The sequence below is a fragment of the Thermobia domestica genome, chromosome 3 (assembly GCF_964235325.1).
Source record: "Thermobia domestica chromosome 3, izTheDome1.hap1.1, whole genome shotgun sequence".
Classification (NCBI taxonomy): domain Eukaryota; kingdom Metazoa; phylum Arthropoda; class Insecta; order Zygentoma; family Lepismatidae; genus Thermobia; species Thermobia domestica.
The window spans coordinates 81,599,033-81,624,827 of record NC_137456.1 but is presented as its reverse complement, the minus strand read 5'-3'; the positions used below and the strand labels follow the sequence as shown (position 1 = coordinate 81,624,827).

Genomic DNA, 25,795 nt, shown 5'->3' with positions numbered 1-25,795 from the left:
ATGAACTGACATAAAATAAAGGAATACTTTTGGTTGATATGGAAAGTTGAAATTTGCCATGATTGTAGCTTTCCGGGACTAACCGACAGGAAAAATACCAAAAGTGAATATTTTTAATTGTTAGGGGGTCTAAAAAAGGGTTGAAGAATTTCCTCATGTTATTTAAATGGGTCTTTTTTGGACCTATAATCTCATGTTTTAGGCACTTGGAATTAGAATAAAAACTTGAAATTCGATATACTTGTACGTTTTTGTTAGCAGTACTTAAGTAAATCATTAAGAATAAAAATTTCCAAACCGTAGAGTGGTTTTATGGAGAACTGAAAAATCTTTCCCATGTTATTTATATGAGACGTCTTCTAAACCACAAAATGTGTAGGCACTTCCTGCAGGATTAGAATGATAAAATTTGACATTATTGTAACCTTCCGGAACTAACCCACAGCAAAATTGTCAAAAGTGGATATTTTTAATTTTTAAGAGGTCTAAAGGGGGACGAAGAAATCCCCATGTATTTAAATGGGCGTTCTCTTGGGATCCAAAATCTTATTTTTTAGATAGTTGTAATAGGAAAAAAACTTGAAAATCGGTAGAATTGTGGGTTTAAGATGTACGAGGCCGTAGGCTGAGGTGCGGGGAGTGTAGGAGCGAAGCCTCCAGCTGGGCAAGTCCAGGAAATATAAAGAGCAAATGCACAAAATTCACTGTTGATTCAAAGGCTGATACATAAGAGATACAAGGCCGTAGGTCGAGCAAACGCGGCGGTCTAGGGTGGAGCCCCCATCTAGCCAAAGGCTAGTCCTAACTATATATAGAACTATATGAACTGACATAAAATAAAGGGATACTTCCGGTTGACATGGAAAGTTGAAATTTGCCATGATTGTTGCTTTCCGGGATTAACCGACAGGAAAAATGCCAAAAGTGAATATTTTTCATTTTTAAGGGGTCTAAAAAAGGGATGAAGAATTTTCCCATGTTATTTAAAAGGGCCTTTTTCTGGACCTATAATTTCATGTTTTAGGTACTTGGAATTGGAATAAAAACTTGAAATTCTGTATGCTTGTACGCTTTCGTTACCATTACCTAAGTAAATCAGTAAAAGTAAAAATTTCCAACTTTAGTGTTTTAATGGGGAACTGAAAAATCTTTCCCATGTTATTTATATGGGACACCTTTTACACCTCAAAATTATTGGGCACTTCCTGTAGGGCTATAATTATGAAATTTGACATGATTGTAGCTTTTCGGGACTAACCTACAGAAAAATTACCAAAATTCAATATGTTTAATTTTTAGGGGTCTAAGGGGGAGATGAAAATTTCCCCATATTATTGAAATGGGCTTTTTTGGACCTATAATCTCATATTTTAGGTATTTAGAATGGGGATCCAAACTTGAAACTCGGTATGCTTGCACGTTTTCGTTATCGTTACCAAAGCAAATCAGTAAAAATAAAAATTTCCAACTTCAGAGTGGTTTTATGAGAAAGTGAAAAATCTTTCCCATGTTATTTATATGGAACATCTTCTACACCCCAAAATGGTTAGGCACTTTCGGCAGGATTAGCACGATAAAATTTCGCATGATTGTAGTCTTCTGAGACTAACCTACAGAAAACTTGCCAAAAGTGAATATTTTTAATTTTTAAGGGGTATAAAAGGGAATGAAGAAATTTCAATGTTTAAATAAATGGGCGTTCTCTTGGGAAACAAAATCTTACATTTAGATATTTGAAATAAGAAAAGAAACTTGAAATTCGGTAGAATTATGGGTTTAAATAGTGCGAGACCGTAGGCCGACCAAAGGCGGGGTTGTTGTAGGGACTAAGCCCTAGCTGGGCAAATTCAGGAAATATGAAGAGCAAATGCATGAAATTCACTGTTAATGCAAAGGATGATATATAAGACATGCGAGGCCGTAGGCCAAGCAAACGCGGGGGTCTGTGGAGCGGTGCCCCCATCTAGCCAAAGGCTAGTTTAACTATAAAGCTTGAAAGTTTAATTCTGCAAGATTTCTGGCGCTCATAACTTTGAGAAGCGCGTTTGTTGTTCGCACACAGGGATTTATTTGTTTGCTTTCGTGCGCCAGTCGAATGGTGCAATAGAAATCAAAAGACTGTATATTTTGTTACGTGGATCCAGGATTTGGCCAAGAAGAGCTAAAGACATCGGTGATTATTGTAAATTATTTTTTATCAGTGAGGGCTACAGCGCAGAATCCTCTTTGGATTTATGAATATATATTTATCTCCTAAACTTTACAACCATACGTAAAGACAGAGTAAGCCCGAAATTTGGTCAATGCTTTATTTTTTGAAGCTTTTGGCTAGTTTTATAACGTTCCTATAATTCTATTTTCAATAACATATTTTCTTGGACTTTGTGAGTCTGAATGTCCTCTTCTTAACTTGCACTCTCCCGCTTATGTTTTGCATTGAACATTAATATTTTGCAGCACCTAGTTTCTCAGGCTTCTGCGTATTGACTCTCTTTCCTCCAGGAAATTTGCAATTAACTATCAAGTGAGAACAATAACTCATCCCCATACTGTAATAACGAAACTTTTATGTAGCAGATTAAGCGTATGGAAAAATTAATTAAAACAAATACGTATATCGTAAATTTGAGGAGCAGTAATGGATTGTCGACCAACCATAGCAATTATAAATGGTAACATATTTCAGCACCAATCACTACTAACATATTGAAATGTAATGTCAATTCATACGTAAATTCTTAGTGTTGAAAAATACATAATTCACCACAAGATGCAAAGGAAAAAATGTAACGAATAGTTTACATCCAGAATAATAAATTCTAGTTATGTACGCGACCAGCAAACGAGTGCGGGCGGCCGGTTTTGGAACTAAAATGCAAGCAGCAGTGTTTCTAACCGGATTACTTGTAATAAATCTATCACAGTTCTTTTTGTCCTGTTCGTAATAAACAACTGCACTCATATGCTCAAGTCAGGGGAAAATCCAGGGGGGGCGATCGGGGCGATTGTCCCCCAGAATAGGATATTTTTATTTTAAAAATAAAACCTAAGAATTTTCACCTTTGTATTATAAATGTAAAATAAAACCTAAAATAGGTAGGCCTTACTTTTCTTTTTTTTTTCTTTTTTTTTTTTTACGTTGCAGAAGTCAAGTAATAAATTGCAAGAAATTACTTACATTGGCATTCTTGCTCAAAAAAATGTCCACCATCGAAATCGCAGGTGGCCATTTCTGTTCTAGAAATTGCAGACAATAGCTACTTCTCCTTTTTTAAAGTTGTTTTATTTATTTATTTATTACTTTTTTTTGCAATACACTCTTACCTTGATTTGACTTCGAAAGACCACCCCCTAAACATTCAGCCTGTATCCGCCCTTGGCTCAAGTTAAGACAAATAGTTTCAAAAGTTATTGAAGTTATTTGCAGGACATCTTAAGTAACAAGCAAAAAAAAAAAAAAAAAAAAAAATCAACAACAAAAAATATAACTCCATATTAACTTGCGAACAAACTAACGAGAGCAGCGTTTTACAGGTTGCTCCTGTTTTATAACGACATCGAATAAAACGTAATCAATTTTTATACAATCTTTTTAATACATGGTAGAAGCTCACTGAATTGTCAATTGTGCTGTGTTGTTCTTAAATTGGTAATTTCCATTCATATATCACTATTCACAATACACCTGCATTATTGCAGGAATGGTTCACTACAACCACATAACTTACGGCGTTCTTTATTAAGCGAAAAGAGATTAGGCTATGCATAACATCTAAACTGTAACTTTTAAAAACTGTTGGATACACTGCAGAGTGAAACTCTCCGCTCCCCTGTCTCACCGCGCTTGCCAAGAAACTGATGTAAACACAACAGCAGCGCCATCCTCCCAAAACCGCACTGCTATCCTGGTCATAAACATTGGCCTATTTTCCAAACAATCAGAATGAATAAATAAATATAACTAGAAACACACGTATGTACGAATAATGAAAACATTAATTTGAAAGATATTTAAAATTAAACCTTAAGACATCATGATAATTTAGCTTATTAAATGTTATTAACCACCATTTGTATTGTTCTTTCAATACTTTCAGTGTCATGTCGTATCTTTTAAGGACACTTGGTCTATTTACTGGGGACCATGTCTGTGAAGTAGACAGAATACCACCTCCAGCAGATCGCAATTTCGATTTCACACATTGTTAATAATTCATTAGTGCTCAATACTGCAGCAAATAACATTGTTAGTCAGGGGTACACCCAGCAAGTTTTTGGTCAGGGGGAACATAACTTTTTCAAGGGGGCCGGATTTCTACATAGTAAAGTGAACCGAAAGTCTTGTTTCAGAATGTGAAAGCGTTAGTAACTCATTTGCAGTTGAAACATGGGTTTTGACCACCTTATATAAAATTAGAATCACAAGTTGTATCAAAAAATATTCATTACTAAAGAACACTTGTCTTAGGAATTAATTTGTTTGACTTCGCCTTTACATATGTAAATAAATAAATTGTGCGGGTCACTGCACTAAACTTTATCTCTCCAATTCCTTAAACTAAATCATGTACAACAGTTATTAATGAAACATTTTCTTGTGAAATACAAACAAAATTATAAGGTGTTTTCGGGAAATTTTGTCCAAAGAAATCTCATTCCCAAAAGGAAACTATTCCTTGTAAATTTTACCATAAGAAACAACTTATGCTGTATGTTAGGTTTATTAATGGCATATTTATTTATAGAATATCGACAAAATTGCATGAGTCGTTTTCGATGTAAACTAACCAGCTTCGATTTTTCCCACAGAATCACAGTATCGGGTTGTAAATGAAATATTGATTTATGGTATATAACCTAAATCGTTAGAATCATTTTTGAGAAAACAGCATTTTTTTTTTAATTTTCACCTTTCAGTAGACTACCCTCACTTTTAAGGGCAAGATGAAAATTCGAATCCTCCCGTCCCTTGAGAATCACACAAAAATCTTAAGTTTAAAATTGGATTAGATCGTTGAATGGTATGATTCCTTGGTGACGGTATGACACAACTGGTACAGTCACGAACATTAATAAATGGAGGCTGAAGCCATTATTTCTGATGGCTCAAACCTCCATTTATTAATGTTCGTGACTGTACAACTGTAAACCAACCGTTCTCACGATTTTTTTTTCTCGTGTACCATATGCATCAAATCATGCGTGATTACAGACAATCAGTCCGTGGCTCACTACGCATACAGTTCCCTTTATTGAGCTTTCTGAGTCACTTCCTTGCCAATCCTGAATTTATCACATTTGCCTTATATACCTTACCCAGTCGGCGATGAATGCTGCTGTTACGATTTAGTTCAAGAAACGAATCACGGACCTCGCCTCACAGTTGGAGGCTCGTACGACAAATCTGAACATTTTCACACATTTTCCACAGGAAGTAAACACATTGTATGGACTATGATTGACCTCGGAACTGCATCTAGCTTGGCAGTGGATAAAAGAATTTATTGTACGTACATGCTCAGAATCGCAAACGAAGCATCGTCGCGGAAATATTTTGAAACTGAAAACGCGCCACTTACTAATGATAAAAATTGTATACGTACCTCTTCCCAAGATCAAGACCTTCTTTCCCTCAAAGTCTTTAGGATCAACAGAAACAGTTTCGTAAGTATCAACAAATTCAGAGCCATGGAATCTAGGCCGATTAGGTTTCCACATTCCAGTTGCAACTATCACTCGTCTGAAATCAGAAATGAAGAAATAATACGTACAGTTATCACTAGAAATGAATATAATAGAAAATTTTCGAACACTGTATACTATGAGTATCACTGAAATCAAACTTAGATTTAATGTTATTTTATGTTTGAAAGCTATTCCCAGGGCCGTAACTAATAGGGGTAGGGGGAAGCTCCCAGCCGTTCGAGGTGGGCCCACTTTAAGACAAAATTTTCTTACTCCGATACGATCATGAAATTATAAATGAAGCATCAAACAGGTTCATTAGATTAGATAAACAAAACAACATACAAAAGGTAAATAAAACAAAAATGAGTTGTGGGTCCATTTCAGTTAAAAATATCTACTATTAGAGATCCTAGAAATAATATTTATTCGTATGTCTTTGAGATTTGTCGATATCGTCTCCTTAATTAATTAGTCATTTATAGAACGGACCCAGAGGCGTAACTAATAGTCCCGCAGACCTTACCGTGCTGGAAGACTACAGGCTCTAAGGACCCACAAAGAGTAAGAGGGGACCCAAATAGGGCTCAAATAGATGGGGCCCAAAACAACTTTATCTAGGGGGTCTAAATGTTAATGCTTGCCCCCCCCCCAGGAAAAATCTAAGTTACGGCGCTGGCTATTCCACTGATTTTTAAAATGAATTTACGGTATGTAGGAATGGTTAAGCTTATATAGGAATTTTAATATTAAATGACAGAGGATTTTGCACAAATGTATTACAATATTCTAAAGATAGAGTCAAAAGACGCACAAAGGAATCTTTTAACCATTCACCCTTTTGTTATAAAAAGGTCTTATATAAATTTTTTGTACAAAGTTTTCACTAAGTCTTTAAATGCTCTAAATAAATGTTCTCAGTGTAAGATAGGAATAGTTCCTTTCGGCATACGATGCTGTCTTAGTAGGATTCTGTCTTAGCTTATGGCGACATCAGACGGGATAGGTTTTACACTCAGTAACCCATAGCGATCTCGGGAGCAAGTATGAGAGGTTTATACTCCGTCCTTTTGGAGAGAGGACTTGTGGAGGGTTGTCGGATTTCTTCGTAGCTTTCTGTGTCCTCTTCATTTCTTCCTGACAAGTAAAGGGTCCAAATGGATTAATCGAGTTTCGAGATGAGACAGTGCACTTGATAGAGGATGTGAAAATATGTATATGTGCAAAGTTATAGCGGCTTGGCGCCATAAGAAATGGAGAGGGAGGAGGTCAAAGTTGATGGGAGAAGGGCCATACTATGTTATTTACATACATCAAATTAATTTTTGAATTGTTGAATTAGTTGTTAAAATAATTAAAGAAACGGAAATGGTGGTAGTTTCACATATTGGCAAAAGAAGAATGGGTAGAGTAGATCTCGAACTTCCGCCGCCATATCTATATCATAAAATTGAAAGTGACTATGTTCGTGACTCTTAATCTCGTGAACCGCCCAACCGACCTCGATCAAATTTTCAACGTAGATGCTGTTCTGGCCTGGGAGTGTTTTTAGCTATTTATTTTGATGGTAGAGGGGGAGTAGGGGGACATAGAAAAAATAAATTAAACTTAATAACTCTTGAACCACCTAACCGATCTTGATCAAACTTTCAATGTAAATGAGGTTCGGGACTGGCATGATTTTTGTCATTTCACTTTGACGGAGCAACGTAGGGGAGGGGTTGGAGGAGGAGATATACAAAAATCTATAAATATAAAAACAAAAGTGACTTTGTTAGTGAATTAATAACTTTTGAACCACCCGATCGATCTCGATCAAATTTTCAGTATATATGAAGTTCAAACCTGAGAACATTTTTATAATTTCGTTTTGACAGTAGATCATAGGAAAGGGAGGAGGAGAGGGGAAATATATGAAAATGAATAAAACTTAATAACTCTTGAACCACCCGACCGATCTTGACCAAACTTTCAACATGGATAAGGTTCGGGCCTGGGATGTTTTCTTCATTTCACTTTTACAGTGCAACGAAGGTGAGAGGGAGGGCTGAGATATATGTGAAAAAAAAAGTAAAAATAAAAGTGACTGTTTTAGTGACTTCATCACGCTTAAACCACCCGCCCGATCTTTAGAAAAATTCAGCATAGATGAGGTTCGGACCTGAGGTGGTTTCTATCATATCACTTTAACGGTAGAACTTAGGAGAGGAGGAGGGGAGGGGAGAAATCCATGAAAATGAATAAAACTTAATAACTCTTGAACCACCGGACTGATCTTGATCAAACTTTCAACATAGATAAGGTTCCGGCCTAGGATGTTTTCGTCATTTCACGTTTGCGCTGCAACCTAGGGGAGGGAGAAGGGGAGAATAAAAAGAATAAAATAGAAGTGACTGTCTTTGTGACTTCTTTAACCACAGGACCGATCTTAATCAGATTTTCAATATGATTGAAGTTCGAGCCTGGGGTGTTTTTTTTATCATATCACTTTGACGGTAAAACTTAGGGGAAGGGGAGGGGACATATATATATATATAAAAATAAATAAAACTTAATAACTCTTGAGCCACCCAACCGATTTTGATGAAATTTTCAACATAGATGACATTCGGACTTGGAATAATTTTTATCATTAACTTTGACGGTACAACGTGAGGGAGGGGGAGGGGGAGGCGGAGATATGTGTAAAGAAAATAAAAATGAAAGTGACTATCTATGTGACTTCACTCTTGAACCACCTGACCGATCTCGATCAAATTTTCAACACAGATGAGGTTCGGGCCTGGGATGGTATTTATCTATTCACTTTGACGATAGAACTTATGGGAGGGGGTAGGAGGGGGAGATAAATAAAAATTAATAAAACTTAATAAGTCTTGAACCACCGGACCGATCTCGATCAAATTTTCAACCTAGATGAAGTTTAAACCTGAGACGATTTTTGTCATATCACTTTGACGATGAAACTTAAAGAAAGGAAAAGACATTTACAAATGATCGAAAATGACCGATATTAGTGTCGAATCTATAGTTTTTGAGGTCGCTGAGATGAACAGTGACACTTCTGATGCCATTTAAATCCAAATTCAGCCGGGAAAATTGTGGGAGGGGAGGGGGTATATTTATATAAAATCAAAATGACCAATATCAGAGTCGAATTCAGTTTTCGGGGTCGCTGAGATGAACAATGACGCTTCTGATGCCGTGTCCCACAACATGGGGAGGGGAGAAGGATATATAAAAATCATCGAAAATGACCGATACTACAGACCGTTTTAGTATTAGTAAAAAGTGACTGACTAACGGAACATGTTACTATTTTTTTTCTTAATTTAACCCAGCGAAGCGGGTAATTGATACTAATATATATTTTATATCATACATTGTATTAGTATATTATAGTTTCATTTGATATTCGTATTTCAGTAAAAAAACATGCGTTTGAAACAGATTAATTCTCTCGTATTTTATTAAGTTTCCAGAGGTTTCTTTTTCCGTCACATTCTATGTCCAGTTCCAGCACTGAAGCCGCACTAGTTTGAAGAAATTAACTAATACTGTAATCGATAATATTATAGGAAACAGTGCTTCGGTTACTTCTCAGAAATGTCAACCCAAGTCCTCTTATCTGAAACTGCTTTAATGTTCTGAGTCCCGTTCCATCACAAGCATTTTAATTTATCTATAGGCAATAACAAGTGTCTCATTAAATATATTCTGCCGTAGAAATATAAAAAATATTTCCCTCTTTTGTTTCAAAAGCAGTGAGATTTGTGTTGCTCACTGTTGATTGTACCAAGCAAAGGACGTGAAAATGTGTTCAAATGTTCCGTTCTGTAACATGGAATGACCCACTTGTATTATTATAACACTTTATTCAATGTTGAAAGATCTAAATATAAAGATAAAACTACAGATAGAACTACAGATAAATTCTTTGGATATGTTGTTAGTTCTTACGTTAGATGAAACTGTTAGTTCCTTGTGATGAAACAAAGTGCGAATCTGATTTTTTTTTTTTTTTTTTTTTTTTGAATTTTTATAAACGGGCTCGTCAATACATTCGATTTCAGCGGTATGATTTCAGTGAAACAAGTTTACCTAAGAGACTCTCGTTGCTTTCGCTTGGAAATCCTGACTGTTCTCTTGAAGATTGCGTTAGTTCTGTTGAGGCGTATAATAATAAATCCATTGATATGGATGGACTTTATGAAGAATTCAAGAAGTTTCAAGAAGTCTCAGATACGTTCAAGAACTGCACAACTTTTGAAAAAAGATATTTAAAATTTTCCGAATGTGCGAAAACACCAAGCGAAAAAGGTTTTGGGAATTTAAGGAAAGTCGATTCACATATTCTTTATATACAAAGTAGTAATTCTTACAGTGAACGGGTATGTTCATTAATGAATGCTGCTTGGCCAAAAGAACGCAATTGACTTATCTTCCAGTGGCGGATCCATGGGGGGGGATCGGGGCGATCGCCCCAGAAGAGGAAACTTTCTTATTTTATATATATAAATAAAATCCATCCCAGAGTGTGAAGCTCTTAAAAGTAGCTCTAAGTAGCAGTATGACAACCTACCACCCTCCCCTAGAAGTCGGTCCTGGATCCACCCCTGATATCTTCCCAGTTAAGTCTGAACTTCAAGTTTGTTTCAACTTTGAAGGAAACGGCGAGAATGGAACGTGCAGTGATATAATTAAATTCTTGCAGAAGAAGCGTCTATTGAAAGCCGCTCGAGGAACAGAGAAATATCAATATGATAAGAATTTTAAAATGTAAATGTAGAAATTTGTAAATGTAGCTTTCCCAGTTTGCTTGAATTAAAGATGCCTAGACGCAACTAATGAACTGAATTGTCATGTGTGGGGAGGTCTGGCTTTCTGAGTCAGTGTCCAGCTTTTTAATCACTGTCTTCTGGCTACGCTACGTCACACTAACATGCATTTTATAGTAACAAAATTTGACAATTAGCATTATTTTCACGTTTATTAAAAATTCATTTGTCTACTCGCTCATAGACAATTTTATTTCCGTCAATGAAACAGATGTACGTATGCAAAATCCCATAAGTCCTGCCAATTTTTACGAAAATTCCCTTTATCCCATTTCAAGAAACAATTATATCAAGAAGTCTCACAGTGTTTATGCTTATGTTCTTAAATGTTCGCGATTTACTTAACTGGTAATGGACTGTCTTCTAACAATGGAAACTTCCAATACTTGTTTTTTAGTTTTTATTGTAACTTACTAATCGCTGGTTTTCAACTTACACTTCAAATAAACCACAAAGTACATATAATAACTGCACTGTGTTCATTACACTTAAATAACAAACTTAACTTCAAAATTATGGAAGAAATGTTCGTGCCTCGTGCCTTATGCACCGTCTCTCTTCAACACTTTCCATCTTGAATAACAAATGAAATCTAAATTTCGTAAAAACAGTGTTTCCAGTTCTTAGAAAATATTACTACATAATATAAGACTTAACATGCCGCCCGCCAAAAAAGGGCTAGTGACCTTTTTTTAAAAAAAGAAAACAAAACCTTACATAACAACAAATAAAATAGACTAAAACAGGAAATAAATATACTTTAACATGAATGACATTACGATTCATCATTATTTGGTAAAACACAAAGTCCTCTAATTGAGCGTTTATATAAACCATTGGAAGTTTTAACAGTAGCCACTCGAACCAAACCGTCAGGTCCAGAATGCACTTCAGTGATGACTCCCAATTTCCATGATAGAGGAGGTAGCTTATCTTCTTTGAGAACCACCAATTGACCTGGCTGTATGTTGGCACAGCTTCTCTTCCACTTATTTCTTCCTTGTAGTTGTGACAAATATTCCATATACCATCTTCTCCAAAACTGTTGAAATTGTTGCTGGATCCTTTGCCATCTTTGAATTGAACTAATCTTCTCCTGATGTAAGTCACGTTCTGGTAGTGCTGTCAATGGTTGGTCAATAAGAAAATGACCAGGAGTTAATGCTACTGGATCATTAGGATCATTGGATAATGCTACAAGAGGTCTCGAATTTAAACAAGCTTCTATTTGTGTGGTTAATGTTGTTAATTCTTCAAACGTGAGATATGACATTCCCATGACTCTTCTTAAGTGGTATTTAAAGGACTTAACTGCACCCTCCCAAAGACCACCGAAGTTGGGCGAATATGGCGGAATAAAATGCCATTGGATTCCTTCAGTAGTTGCAAAATTCTTAATCCTTTCTTGATGGTCAGCTGTATGCAACAACTTTGCGACTTCTTGAAGTTCCTTTTGGCACCAATGAACGTAGTTCCATTGTCGCTATAGATATGCTTGCATCTACCTCGACGAGATATGAATCTTCTCAAAGCAGCCAAAAATGCCTGACTAGTAAGATCACTCACAACTTCGAGATGGATAGCCTTTGTTGCTAAACACACAAACACTGCAATGTAGCACTTCACCTTTGTTTTTGACTTTCTGGTACCAGATTTGATGTAAATAGGACCGGCAAAGTCAATTCCAGAATTTGTGAAAGGTCTTGTTAGTTCTACTCTATGTTTTGGGTTGTCCCATTAATTGTTCTGGTCCAGACGCCTTTAATCTTTGACATGTAATACACCTTCTAATAACTTTCTTGATGGCATTTTTACCATTAGGTATCCAATACCTTTGCCTTAGTGATGCTAGCATTAACTGACATCCAGAATGTAGCAATCGCCTGTGTTCATGTTCTATAATTAGACTTGTTAGGTGATGATCTGGTGGTAGAATAATTTGATGTTTAGCGTCAAATTCAAGTTCAGACATCTTTAATCTTCCACCAACTCTTAGTAATTGTTGCTCACATATGAAAGGATTGAGAGACAAGAGTTTGCTCTTATTGCTAACTCTTCCACTTTCTTTAAGATCAGCCATTTCCTTAGCATAAACTGACTTTTGAACTTCTCGTATTAGTTTGATTAAAACTTCTTCAATTTCTTCCCAGGTAAGAGCATCTACATTTCTTCTTGATGCTTCTACTTTAGCATTCTTGGAAAACCGCATGCAATAAGCCAAAACTCTCTGAAGTTTGTTCAAAGTAGAGAATCTTTCGATCATACTATTATCTTGAGTTGTTACTAAGTAACTTGATTTTAATTTCTTCTGTTCAGGAATCTCTCTGAGTGGGGCAGGCTCAGTCTTAGGCCAATCAAGTGAAGAACACTGTAACCACTGAGGACCGTTCCACCACAAATTATTATGTATTAACTTGTCAGGACTTGTTCCCCTTGATATAATATCTGCAGGATTTTCACTTGAAGCGACGTGTCTCCATTCCCCTCCCACTTCTTGTACCTCAGCAACTCGATTGCCAACAAATGTTTTCCATCTATTTGGACTTGCTCTTAACCATGCTAAGACCACCATAGAATCTGTCCACATATACACCTGGGATATTCGTTGTTTTAATGCCTTAGTTAGTTTCTTGACAAGTTTTGCTGATAACACTGCTGCACATAACTCTAAGCGAGGCAGGGAAATCTTCTTTATGGGCGCCACTTTGGACTTAGCACATAATAACTTCGAAGTAACTTGACCATCCTTGCTGACGGATCTTAAATACACACATGTCCCATAAGCCTTTTCTGAAGCGTCTGAGAAAGCGTGAACTTGAATGTCTATCAAGGTACCCAACTGAAGAACCATTCTGTCTACACTGATATCTGATAATGAAGGAATGAATTCAAGTACTGTCTTGCATCTTTGCTGTAGTTCTTTAGGAAGTGTTTCATCCCACTCCAATCCTGCTTGCCACAGATCTTGAAGAATTATCTTACATACGATTGTTATTGGACTAACAATTCCCAACGGATCAAAGATTGAAGCAATAATACCCAACATCTTGCGTTTTGTTAAATTATTATTCAACCTTTGATTTAGAGTGAATCCATTCATCACTTGAAGTTGATCAGTTGCTGGATGCCAAAGTAATCCTAATGTTTTGATTTGACCCTTATCGTCTAAGCGTAATGGAAGTTGTGTTTCTCTCAATTCTTCAGAGATGGATTCCAATAACTCAGTACTGTTGGAACACCACTTTCTTAGCAAAAAACCACCCTTTTGTAGCATTTGTATTAATTCGTCCTTTATCTTTAAAGCTTCCTCCACACTTTCAGCCCCTGAAATACAATCGTCAATATAGAAGTCATTCTTCAGAACTTGTGCTGCCTTCGGATATTCACAAGCTTCTTCTGCACTTAATTGCTGGAGACAGCGAGTAGCAAGGAAAGGCGCTGAGGCTGTTCCGTATGTGACAGTTTTTAATTCATATACCTTAATGGGTTCTTCTGATCTTCTCCACAAGATCTTCTGGAATTTACAGTCACGCTCATCAATCAAAATCTGTCGATACATCTTCTCTATATCTGCAGTAAAAGCTATAGGGTAGGTGCGAAACCTTAATATAATTGACTGCAAATCGTCTTGCACAGTTGGACCAATTTTGAGAACATCGTTCAGTGAAATGCCACTAGTTGAGCATGTGGATGCATCAAATACTACTCTAGTCTTTGTCGTAGTACTAGCTTCCTTAATAACTGGATGATGAGGCAAGTAATATCCTTGAGTAATATTAGAGTCGCCTTCCACTTCCTTCATATGTTCCAAAGCTTCATACTCTTCAAGGAATGCCACATAATCTGTGCGTAACTTGGGGCATCTATTTAACCTTTTTTCTAGTTGTTGTAAACGCTGAACAGCTGCCTGATAAGAATCACCTAACTGGGTCAATTCTTGTTTGAATGGCAATCTCACTATAAAGCGTCCTGTTGAATGTCTTCTAGTGTTTGCGATAAAATGTTCTTCGCACTCCCTTTCTTCTTTGGATAGAGGAGTTTCTTGAATATCTTCTATTTTCCAAAACTTCTGCAGCTGATGGCTTAAATCATCGTTGTTGTGCAAAAAGAATGTTCGATGTTCTGGCGTGAAGTTGTTGTGCTTTGGCATCTGATATTGTCCTGAAACTATCCATCCTAACTCTGTATTTTGGAGAACTGGAAATGCTCCTGGACGCACTTGTTGTCCTACTTTGAGTAGACTAAAGAAAATTCCAGCACCTAACAACAAATCAATCTTACCAGACTTGTTGAAATTAGGATCCGCTAACTGTAAATTCGGTGGAAAGTTCCATTCTTTAATGTCAATATCAGCATCAGGTAAATTTCCCGCTATTTTGGGCAATACAAAACACTCAACATCTACATTAAAATCACTTACAGCAGAGAATACTTGTAACTTACTTCCGTATTTGACGTTGCAACTTACATTATTAATACCTTGTACAGGAACATTGATAGGAAATTTCTTTAATTTTAACCTTTGAACGAGAGATTCTGTTGCAAAATGAGATTGGGAACAACTATTAAGCAAAGCCCTAACCATATGTAATTTACCATTACAATCTTTAACTCGAACAACTGCAGTTGAAAGTAAAACACGCACATTACTTTTAGGCTTCACAGAGCAATAAGTACTAGTATTAACAACTTCCTGTCCTTGAGACACTGACTTTTCCCCTACAGGTTCCGTAACAGAATCATTTTCAACACTTGCAGCATGATTAGGCTGTGATTTCTTAAAATCACTATGCAGTAACGTGTGATGCTTGAGATTACATATTTTGCATGCACTTAGCGAACAATCTTTTGCTACATGGTTGACAACTTTCAAATAATTAAAACAAAGTTTGTTCTGTTTCGCAAAACTTAATCTTTTGGGTACACTTAATTTCTGAAACTCATTACACTTGTGTAACGCATGACTTTGTTGACAAAACGAACACAAAACATTAGTACTCACATAAGATTGTCTAGCATTTTTTACATCCTTAACAACATTAGATTTACTGAGATGCAACTTTGATTGCGTAGACTTTACCAATTCTAAGGCCTGGCATTTATTTTCTAAAAAGACATGAAGTTCTTCTAAACTAGCAAACTGTTCCCTATTTGTTTGATTTTCAAAGTCTTTACGTGTTTGTTCATCTAGCTTTTCCAAAACTAGGTGCGATAACAATATATCCTCCAAAGGAGTATCTAACTGTAACGCCTTAAGTGCATTTACGTTACTTATAGTTTGATTTAATAATGTCCTTAAGTCCGCCACTGAATCTTTACTGACAGTCGGTAATGAAAACAATGCCTTTACATGAGCAGTTGCTATTAGCTTTGGATTATTATATCTTTTGCATATCATTTCCCAAGCAAGTTTGAAATTTTCACCTGTCACTGGTATATTCTCAACTAATTTGCTTGCTTCACCTGATAATGAGGACAACAAATAATGAAATCTCTGAATATCATCTAAACTCTGATTGTTTACAACCAAACTACTAAAAGTATCATGAAAATGTCTGAAATCTATAACTTGACCTTTAAATGTTGGTAGCTTTATGACTGGTAATTTTAGACACCCTGTATTTGCGGTTGAATCACCTGACGAACTTGTATTGCTACTACTAGCCTTCTCAGCTGTTTCAACAATTGACGTCATTTTTGCAAGAGTATCGTAGTAAGTAGCTTCAAACAACTCCCTATCCTGTGTATATTCATCGTTTCCGTTCTTTAATTCAAGCTGTTTTTGCACTTCATCATATTCTTTGAATATATTGGGTAAACGTGCACACCTAACTTTAATTTGCATTACATCACCGTCTGCTCCAAATTGTTCAACAAATGTTTTCATTCTTGTAAGGGAAGCTTTAGCTAGGCCTCTTGCCTTTATAAGAGAATTTGTATTTGCATCCATTGCTTGTGATATTTCTACCTGAAGTCCTTATAACAACAGACCTTTACACAAGTAAAAAGAAACAAAAAAAAATGGGTGATATCAATAAAAATAAGTAACTACTCCTGAGAAGTCCTGCTCGAGAATCGGAGTAACTACACCTGGAGTAATCTCCTCCCTCAATTTCGTATCAATAAAACAAGCCACTACTCAGGTCTAGTCTGCTCCAGATTTATGAACGTTTACTCGCGCTTCCTCTGCACGTAGCACTGAGTCGTATCAATAAAAGAAGTAGTTACTCATTTCTCCCATCCGTCGCGCGGTCATTTCGTTGTTTTTAACTTATGGCGTAATATCCTAAACGCCATGGAAGGGACAAGTAGCAACGACAGTTTCAATTAAAGTGCATTTGTGGATATTATAAACATTCCAGTGGTACTTTCAAAGTCACAGTTATCAGAAAGTAAACGAAGGAAAGCCGAAGCTTTGAAGGCAATTACAGTGAAATGCAACGAAATATCAAATACATCTGATCTACAAATGAGAGACAAATACAAAAGAGAATCTTTAATATCCGAGCGAGCATTAAGAAAAAAAAAACTAATTTGAAAAAGAAAACGGGAAACAAGAAAGTAATACTGAAACCACGGGAACGAACTTCTTGGAACTGATGGATGTTGATTGGAATCCAGCAATATCAAGATTAGCACGACAAGTGCATATCACGTGTTGTCCAAGGTCTTTGTAGATTGTTTGGCTTGAAGAACGAAATCAGACACTTGGTCCCTTTGTTTCCTTTTTTAAATAGTCCAGCCAGTCACGTCATAAAGCACATCCATCTGATTGCGTTTTCCACACCATACGCGTCCCCTTTCACCTTGGCATAAAAAAATATACATTCTCATGTATACAACCTTCCTATCAGCGTTGAGTTGAGTTGATTTTGAGTTTAATGTCCTTTTCAGTAGCGAGGCTATATGGACGGATGAGTAACTTGGAATCCGAACCATATGAACTCCCGCCGGGAATCGAACGCGGGTCTCTCATGCCAAAGGCATGTACGCTATCCGCTTAGCCACGAAGGAGCTCTTCCTATTAGCGTATTCGTCTCCAAAATACTAGGTTTCTTTATTGCCACGTGTTTATAGTCAAGTGCTCCGATAGCACCCGGAAATGTATATTGTTCTTGCCACTCTGCCTTTGCTGTTTGAATATTACACACACCTCCGGAAACAATCAATTTTCAGATTTCGCAATAATCGCATCCATTACACTTGTAGTAGTCATAGACACAGTACTTTGAGCCACAACAGAATCCCCTGACATTCAAACCTGGAATCCCGGATCACTCACGTAAAGCAAGAAAACCCGCATCTTTTTGCCATTACGTAGTGCACCATCCCAAATTTCCGTTGATTCTCCTAAAAAATGTTGTGCTAACTACTTTACATTTTCTTTCATGAACCTATGTTTTTTGTAATCTCCATTTGCAACATTTCTATGCAATTTATAAATTTTACTACATAGCAAAACAATCATATACTCTGAAATATTTCGCACGGAGTCACCTATTTAGCTTGCTCCACAAATTTGGAGAAGTTACTAGCATCACAGAAGAGTCTTTGATTTTTATTGATATCAAACGCGGAGTAGTTATTCGGCTCGAGAATAGAGGTGTGGTTACTTCAAAAGGGCGGGGCTTCTCCGAGGTCAGCCGAGACGACTAGTGCTCAGTTCTCTTTTCATTGATACCAATGCGAGTAACTACTTCAAAATTGGGCGTAATGAGTAACTTCTCCGTTTTATTGATATCACCCAATATATACTTAGCTACGTGACTGCTATATTGCGCCGTTGTTTTTCTTCAGATTGCAATGCACAGCTGCATGCGTAGGCGCTTACGTGATAAGTCCAATAGGTCAATTTTGCTTCACTCACTGTCTTTACACACACATAGTCAATATGAATGTTTGAATGATTCACTTATTCTTTTTCTTGGCACAACACTTTCTCCATTCGGCACCGGAGGACCAAAAAAACTGTTTATGCTTATGTTCTTAAATGTTCGCGATTTACTTAACTGGTAATGGACTGTCTTCTAACAATGGAAACTTCCAATACTTGTTTTTAGTTTTTATTGTAACTTACTAATCGCTGGTTTTCAACTTACACTTCAAATAAACCATAAAGTACATTTAATAACTGCACTGTGTTCATTGCACTTAAATAACAAACTTAACTTCAAAATTATGGAAGAAATGTTCGTGCCTCGTGCCTTATGCACCGTCTCTCTTCAACACTTTCCATCTTGAATAACAAATGAAATCTAAATTTCGTAAAAACAGTGTTTCCAGTTCTTAGAAAATATTACTACATAATATAAGACTTAACACACAGTATGGGATTTTTCCCACGGTATGACATCACTGTTTCTGAGCGAATTATCCCTTGTCTCACATATCCACTATCTATTTTTATTGGTAGTATGAATTTTCAAATATGGTACTCATATGAGAAAAACTGTTGTTCCATTTCTTTCTATAAAATGTTCCAGATCTTAAAATCTTTTTGGTCTTTCTTTCAGTATCATCTTTTCAAAAGCAAAGAGGAGTAATTGCGACTCCAAACAATTGAAGTAAACCTTGACAGGCGCCATTCTTCAACCATGTGTGTGTTGACAGTCATCTAACGGTTGTAAATTCAAGCACGTTCACCAAAAACTTAATTCCTCGCGAAGACACATGAGTGTTCCTGACTTGAAAGCAAAAGGTTATATCCTTTTTTCTCTTTTTCATTCTTTTTTATTCGTCAAAATGAGTCTTTTGTCTAGAGGGAGATTGATTGTTGTCGTCGGCAACTGAAGCAACAGAAGTTGTACTTGCGGAATTTCTATTAGAACACATCTGTCTGCTAATAAAACGCTCGGGGACAATAGTCGATTCTTTGTGATAGTTACGGAAACAAGAAATGAGGCCAAATCTCACTCAGAACACTCACATTTTTACAATAAAATAGATCAAATCAAGGAAGTAATATTCATGTGTGTTTGAGATTTTTTTGAAGCACTTTCATTAACTCAAAAATTCAAATAAAATGATTTGGTGTATTTTCAAAAAAAAAAAGTAAGTATACTATAATTATTTGAATATAAATATGAAATACCGTGCATTTTTACCTAGATGCATTAGTTATATGCAAGTAGGCTATTGTAAAGCGATAGATAATAATGGGCATGTTTTGTATATTCATAATAGGAACAATTTTCGAAAAGTGAAAATGATAAAACAAATATGGATAATGAAAATATTCCGAAAATCATGTTGTCTTGTTAACAGATGTAAATACTTGTTCTTTCATGGATAATTAGATAGACATTATTGCATAAATGTTACTAAAAGTATCCCGATTTTTCCTTTTCCTATGCGTAAGTTTAGACATTGTGAGAACAGTGAAAAATGCGTGGTTGTCTTAGACTCAGAAAACTGGACTTGAAACTATTGAAGACACATATGTTTAGTTATAGTATTATACTAGGGTTGCTAACTGTCCTGTATTTTACAGTACAGTTTGGTTTTTTACCTCCTTGTCCGGTGCCCGATACGACTCAAAACTGGACGTCAGATGTCCGGTAATTTTTCCTCTTACTAGTCTTATTCTCAGTTCTATTCAGATTATTTTGGAATGACGAAAGGAATCGTTTGTCGATGACCCTAAATAAAGCAAGAGTTGTAATTTGCATTGATATCGACGTGTCGTGCGTAGAATTTGCTGAAAAGCTGAAGGCAGGAAAATTTACAGAACTTTACTTAAAACTGATAAAGGTCAACAAAAGTACATTTTCAAGAGTGCACCTAGCACCACTTCATCCTCGGCTACATCTTCCAATTAAATAATGCATCCAGATATAGTAAAAGTATATAGGCATTATGAGTCAATACCAGCCCCAGCGATAAACTGATAACGGGCTGTCCACATATTACGTAACGCTATTTTGGACCAATTTTTACCCCCTCCCTCCCCCTTGTCACACTTCGTAACGCAACGCCGAACCTCTCTCCCCTTTGTTACGTGACACTTTTTGATTTTTGTTTTTCACCAATTTTGCTTATTTTAATTTTGGGGTTAATACAATAAAAAAAAAAACTATTTTTAATGGTAAAACTTTTTACTACAAAATGCTTGTATTCTGAATACATCTGCATTGTTCTTTAGCCAACAAATCAAAGTATTAGAAAATGGTACTACCGTAATAATATTTTAAAGCCATAAAGTTCTTTAACTAACCAGTCTTAATTCTTCGAAAGTGCGTACTGTCGTTTACCCAAAGAGATCGCACTCATCCTTTTAGGTTCCCAATATTGGCAAGGAGGAAATACTACCGAAATAAGCAGGTGAAATAAGATCTAAGATCTCCGGATCGACTTCTTTTTCCGGAATCCAGGATGCTTCATGTATTTGAAGTTAGCCAGTGACGACGATGCTAAGAAATTCAATTCCTCGTGAACTACAGTGGCTGTACACGTGAAGGAGCAGGGACATCTCGTTTGCGAACAAATTTCAAGCATCTTAGGATTTTGGACTTCATGAATGAATGAATGAATAGAGGGGATTAATGGAGACGTCAGCAACGAGGCTATATGTCCCCGTCACGATTAACAACGTTGCTCACTTTGGACTTCAGTTTACTCCTTTTCAAATTCTTTTTGTCCTAAATCAGGGCCAGAATGCGAATAAACTCGATTTATCCAGAAATATTCAAATCCAAAAATTAAAAAAAAAATCAGTACGAGGTGAACATCGGACGAAGTAGCTTTTTAATAAGTTATTTTGTTCTGCAAATCGTGGATCGTGCCCTCGCGGAAACTATTATTTCACCAGAAAGTTTCTTCTGTCTCAAATGCGAAAGCCCTTGGAAGAATAGAGTGAGTAATGATTCAAATCGAAAGTTTTAAATAATATTCTGACATAGAGATACGAGTGGGAAGGCAATGGCATTTTCAGGCGGTAGTTACAGTCACTAACAAGTAACTCCAGAAAAACGTTTGCCATAAATGTAGTGCTGGGTTATCCACAAAACGGATTTTTATTGTATTGTAATACTTGCAAGGTTCGTCACCTGACTAGACACCAAGTCATGCTGGTATCTAGTAGCGTTTTCAAATTCCTTCTGCATGATTCAATTTATATAGGCTATAGTTCGCAATTTCCCAAAATAATAGAAATATTTATTTATTTATAAACAAAGAAAAGAACTGAATAAAATTATTTGTTTGAAAGATTGCATATGAAGCTTAAAATAGAAATAAAAATTACAGCAAAATTACAGCGTTAGCTAACAAAACATAACCCCCCTCGTCACACTTAGTAACGCAAGACTGAACCTCCTCCCCCTTTAACGCGTTAGGTAATATGTGGACGACCCCTAAGACTTATTTTTCGAGTATATTTTGTGCATGCCAGAATTATATTGCCAATTATACTTGCTTACTCAATCAAAATTGGAATAAGTAATTTAATGTTATGAATGAATAGATAAAGGAGTTTCATGTGGAATAAGTAAGTTGAATAAATACTTCAAAAGTAACTAAAGTTATTGAATTCGAACTTCGAATTGCTCAATTTCATGTGGCGTAACCACTTTTAGGTTGTTAACATTTTTGACGAGCGATGATGTCACAACCTTAAGAGTTTAATGTCACAATCTTAAGAGTTTAATGTCACAATCTTAAGAGTTTAATGTCACAATCTTAAGAGCACAATCTTAAGAGAGTCAGGGATGCAAATAACCAACAAAAGTTTACTAGCCCAAGAAAAAAATCTACTAGCCCACATCCCACAATGGAAATCATTTACTTACCTTGAGTATTTTAATAGTAATATTAAAAACTCGCCCGTACCGATGAACTACTCGCCTCAGGCGAGGGGTTGTTTGCATCCCTGGTTTACCTACTCCAAGAAGGATGTCCGTATGTCCATTTCGTAAAGTGAGGATGATACTTTGTGACAGCAGACCGAGGAAAACGTGGGTGAATCAAAAAAAAGAATCATAGTTCTGAAGAAGGGAGTCAAATAAATGTAATTTTCGCATTGATTAATGCACTTTAATTTCATTATAAACCTATGTAAAATCGTTTCCTCGCATACATCACGAACCTACTTTTAGATTTTAAAATAGTGATTAAAACAAGTGAGGGAATTATGTCATCAAGTCAATTTAAAATAGTAATTAAAACAAGTGAGGGAATTATGTCTCAACCTCATTGAGCTTTGTAATTTTTAAACCCTCCAGGTTAAAGGATAGTACCCGGTTCGAAGGTCAAAATTATATAGCTAATCCAGGGGTTGTAGCATAATGGAATAAATCCCATAATATATCGAGATTTTAGTTTATCTAAACATAATTAGTGTAATTTTTAGTTCAAATTACGATTGATACTTTGTCGAGAAGAGTTGAAATCGTTAAAAGTGTTGTGGATAACGGGGATCGCTGTTTTGTATTATTTCTTGTACAAAATTGGTCATAAAAACATAAATCCTGTCACCACTTTCAGATATCTTAGTTTTATCATTGACAGTAAACTTACTTTTGCGGACCACATAAGCAAAATATCTTGTATTGTTATGAGAAAACTGGGACTCCTTTATCGCTTCACTGACATAAAAAAAAATCCTAATTCCTTAAGCTTGTTCTATAAGTCATATGTTGCTCCCACTATTGAGTACTTCTCTCCTATCTGGTCTATGGTCTGCAATACTCATTTTAAAAAATGAATTCCGTAATTAATTTCTTTTTAGCCATTGTATCCTACCGAGTACCTCACCCCCGAACACTTCCAAAAAATGACGTTTTAAAATCCTTCAATATCAAACCTCCCCTAGTGAGAAACAAAATTTCTGACCTAATATTTTTGCAAAAAATTGTAAATGGGCATAGATCATGTGAACAGTTATTAAGTCAGATCAATTTTCGTGTACCTGCTAAAACAACACGGTCTAGTGATCTCTTTCACACTTGAGCTGCTAGAGTTAATATTGTCCAAATGTCCCTTCTAAACCGAATTGTCAGTACTTATAATCAGTTACCAGAAACTGTAGACGTTTTTTCAAATGAGGATACTTTCAGATTATCTATAAATAAGCTATTTTTGCAATATTGCTGTTGTGCTGTACCATCTTGAGCTCAAATTGTTATTCAATTGTTATGTTATCAAAATGTTAAAATGTTTCAGTATAAAATGGCCTAGTGCTGTATCTGAAACCTATTATAAATAAAATAAATAAAATTCCTCGGTATAGCTGAGTTCAGTCCCGATTAGTTGATTCGAAAGAAAATGTTTGTCGGAAGATATTGAAGGAAGTACATGGCTTATGCCACCTGAGGTAAGCGTACTGTTACTTTCATAAATAAGTGAAGTTGACTGCCAGTGGTTTAACACTGACCCATGAGTATTTTTGTAGACCCGAACATAACTTTAGGGGCCGCAGTGGCTCAGTGATAGAGCGTTCACTTCTGGTGCGTGGAGTCCCTGGTTCGTACCCTGCTCGCGCCAAGTGGACTTTGTGATGGACAAACACTGTTTCTATGTTTTTTTCCTCGGGGTTCTCTCGTTTCCTCCCAATTTATTCATTCCACCATTGCATTCATTTCTGATCATCGCCGTTTCCTTTAGCCTAGCCGGCATAACCGTTGGTCGTAAAACTGCAAGATTTCATTTTCATATCCGAACAAAACTTTGGACCATATCAAGATAACATGGACGCCCGAAGAAAAGTTTCTAGCGGGACTCAAATCCCTGGTTCCTATGTTACGTTTGGAATTTTTTATTTGTATTAAGAAATGTTATGGACTTTAATACATTTTCGTGAGACTGAGGGGGGGCGGTTCGGGCCCCATTTTGCCCTCTTTTTCAGGCGCCCATGCAAGATAATGATAATGTAAAATAAAAGGTGTTGAATCAAGCGTTAGGTGACATCAGGGGAGTACCTACGGGGGTGGTCCACTTGGTCCGGATCCCGTACAGAACTTCTTGACTCAATATACATTTGTATATTTTCTCAATAAAACTATACTTGTTTAACAGGAAAATGATTGATGTAGGATGAAAACTTGATCTTACAGTTCAACCATACTGCTTCTTTCATAAAAACAATCTAGTTCTATCTGAAAATATAAGTGGAAGTGTTTTACAATCAGTTATCGTCTTTTCGGGTGCAGAATATTACCCGTTCAAAACTACGTAGATTTAGTGGCTTGTACTATTGGACCGCCTCAAAGAATGGTCCCTCCCAACAAAAATGACTGGGTGCGGGAATAAATTACAATCATTGTATTATATTTTGAACTTGTGTAATGAATAACAGATATAGTAGCGAAATATATGGTTCATAGACTAGTAGATGTGTCTATTATTACTACCTTGATTAGTAGCTTCCGCAAGAAAAAGTTATTTTTTGTTCTATTTATATGATATATCTTTGAGATCTCTAATCTTACAAAAGGTTAATAGTGTGGTTTAAAACCCGACTAGTATCCACGGTTCTATTTAAGATCTTTGCATGAACACCGAGTGGTTTCTTTATTTGTAACAAGAAAGTACAAATCTACTTTCACTGAATCATAGGTAGCACTAACAATAGAATGTAATACTTACATGATTATGATAAAATTTGACAGGTAAATACTCGCACTACACATGAAATAAACGAACACGTGTTTTTTTTTCTGCGAAATAAACGGTTTTAGGGTCTTTTGCCCCCATCCAAAATATTGAAAGTTGATGTCCGAAAAGTAAGAAGTGGACCGAAGTGAACGAAATTATGCACAAATAATATAGACTTAAAATAAGGGAATACGTGTTTAGTATTTTCCTGGAAAAGACGGTTAAGCCACGGACCCCTCAAAAGCTTTGATTACGAAATATCAAAAGGGCTAATAACAGTATGTCAGAAGTCCTAAAGCACATGAGGAATTGCAACGAAACATTGTGTAGGTGCAATACGCAAACAAATACATTTTTTTTTATCTTCTGCGAAAAAAAACGTTTTAGGCACACAACCCTACATAAAGTTTCATTGCAATTCTCCATATCCTTTAGGCACTTGTGACGTTTACTTATGAGCAGTTTTGATATTTCGTAATCAAAGCTTTTGAGGGGTCCCTGCCCCACCCAACCGTTTTCTCCACCAAAAATACGAAACATGTATTCCCTCATTTTAGGTTTACAATGTCTGTGCACAATTTCGTTCACTTCGGTCTACTTCTTCTTGCCTTTTGGGCGCCAAATTTCACAACTTTGGGTGGGAGGGTTTTTGTCCCCTAAAACCGTTTTTCCCCTGAAAATAA

The 25,795-nt window shown here is 36.2% G+C and overlaps 1 protein-coding gene across 1 annotated transcript in view; it reads right to left on the bottom strand.

The window, feature by feature from the left end:
- LOC145680556 (FAD-dependent oxidoreductase domain-containing protein 2-like) overlaps positions 1 to 25,795 on the bottom strand; it is a 605,718-nt gene that overhangs the window by 277,777 nt on the left and 302,146 nt on the right. The window contains exon 5 of the mRNA XM_081751188.1: positions 5,604 to 5,740. Coding sequence (XP_081607314.1) covers positions 5,604 to 5,740 — 137 coding nt within the window. The remainder of the gene's footprint in view (positions 1 to 5,603; positions 5,741 to 25,795) is intronic.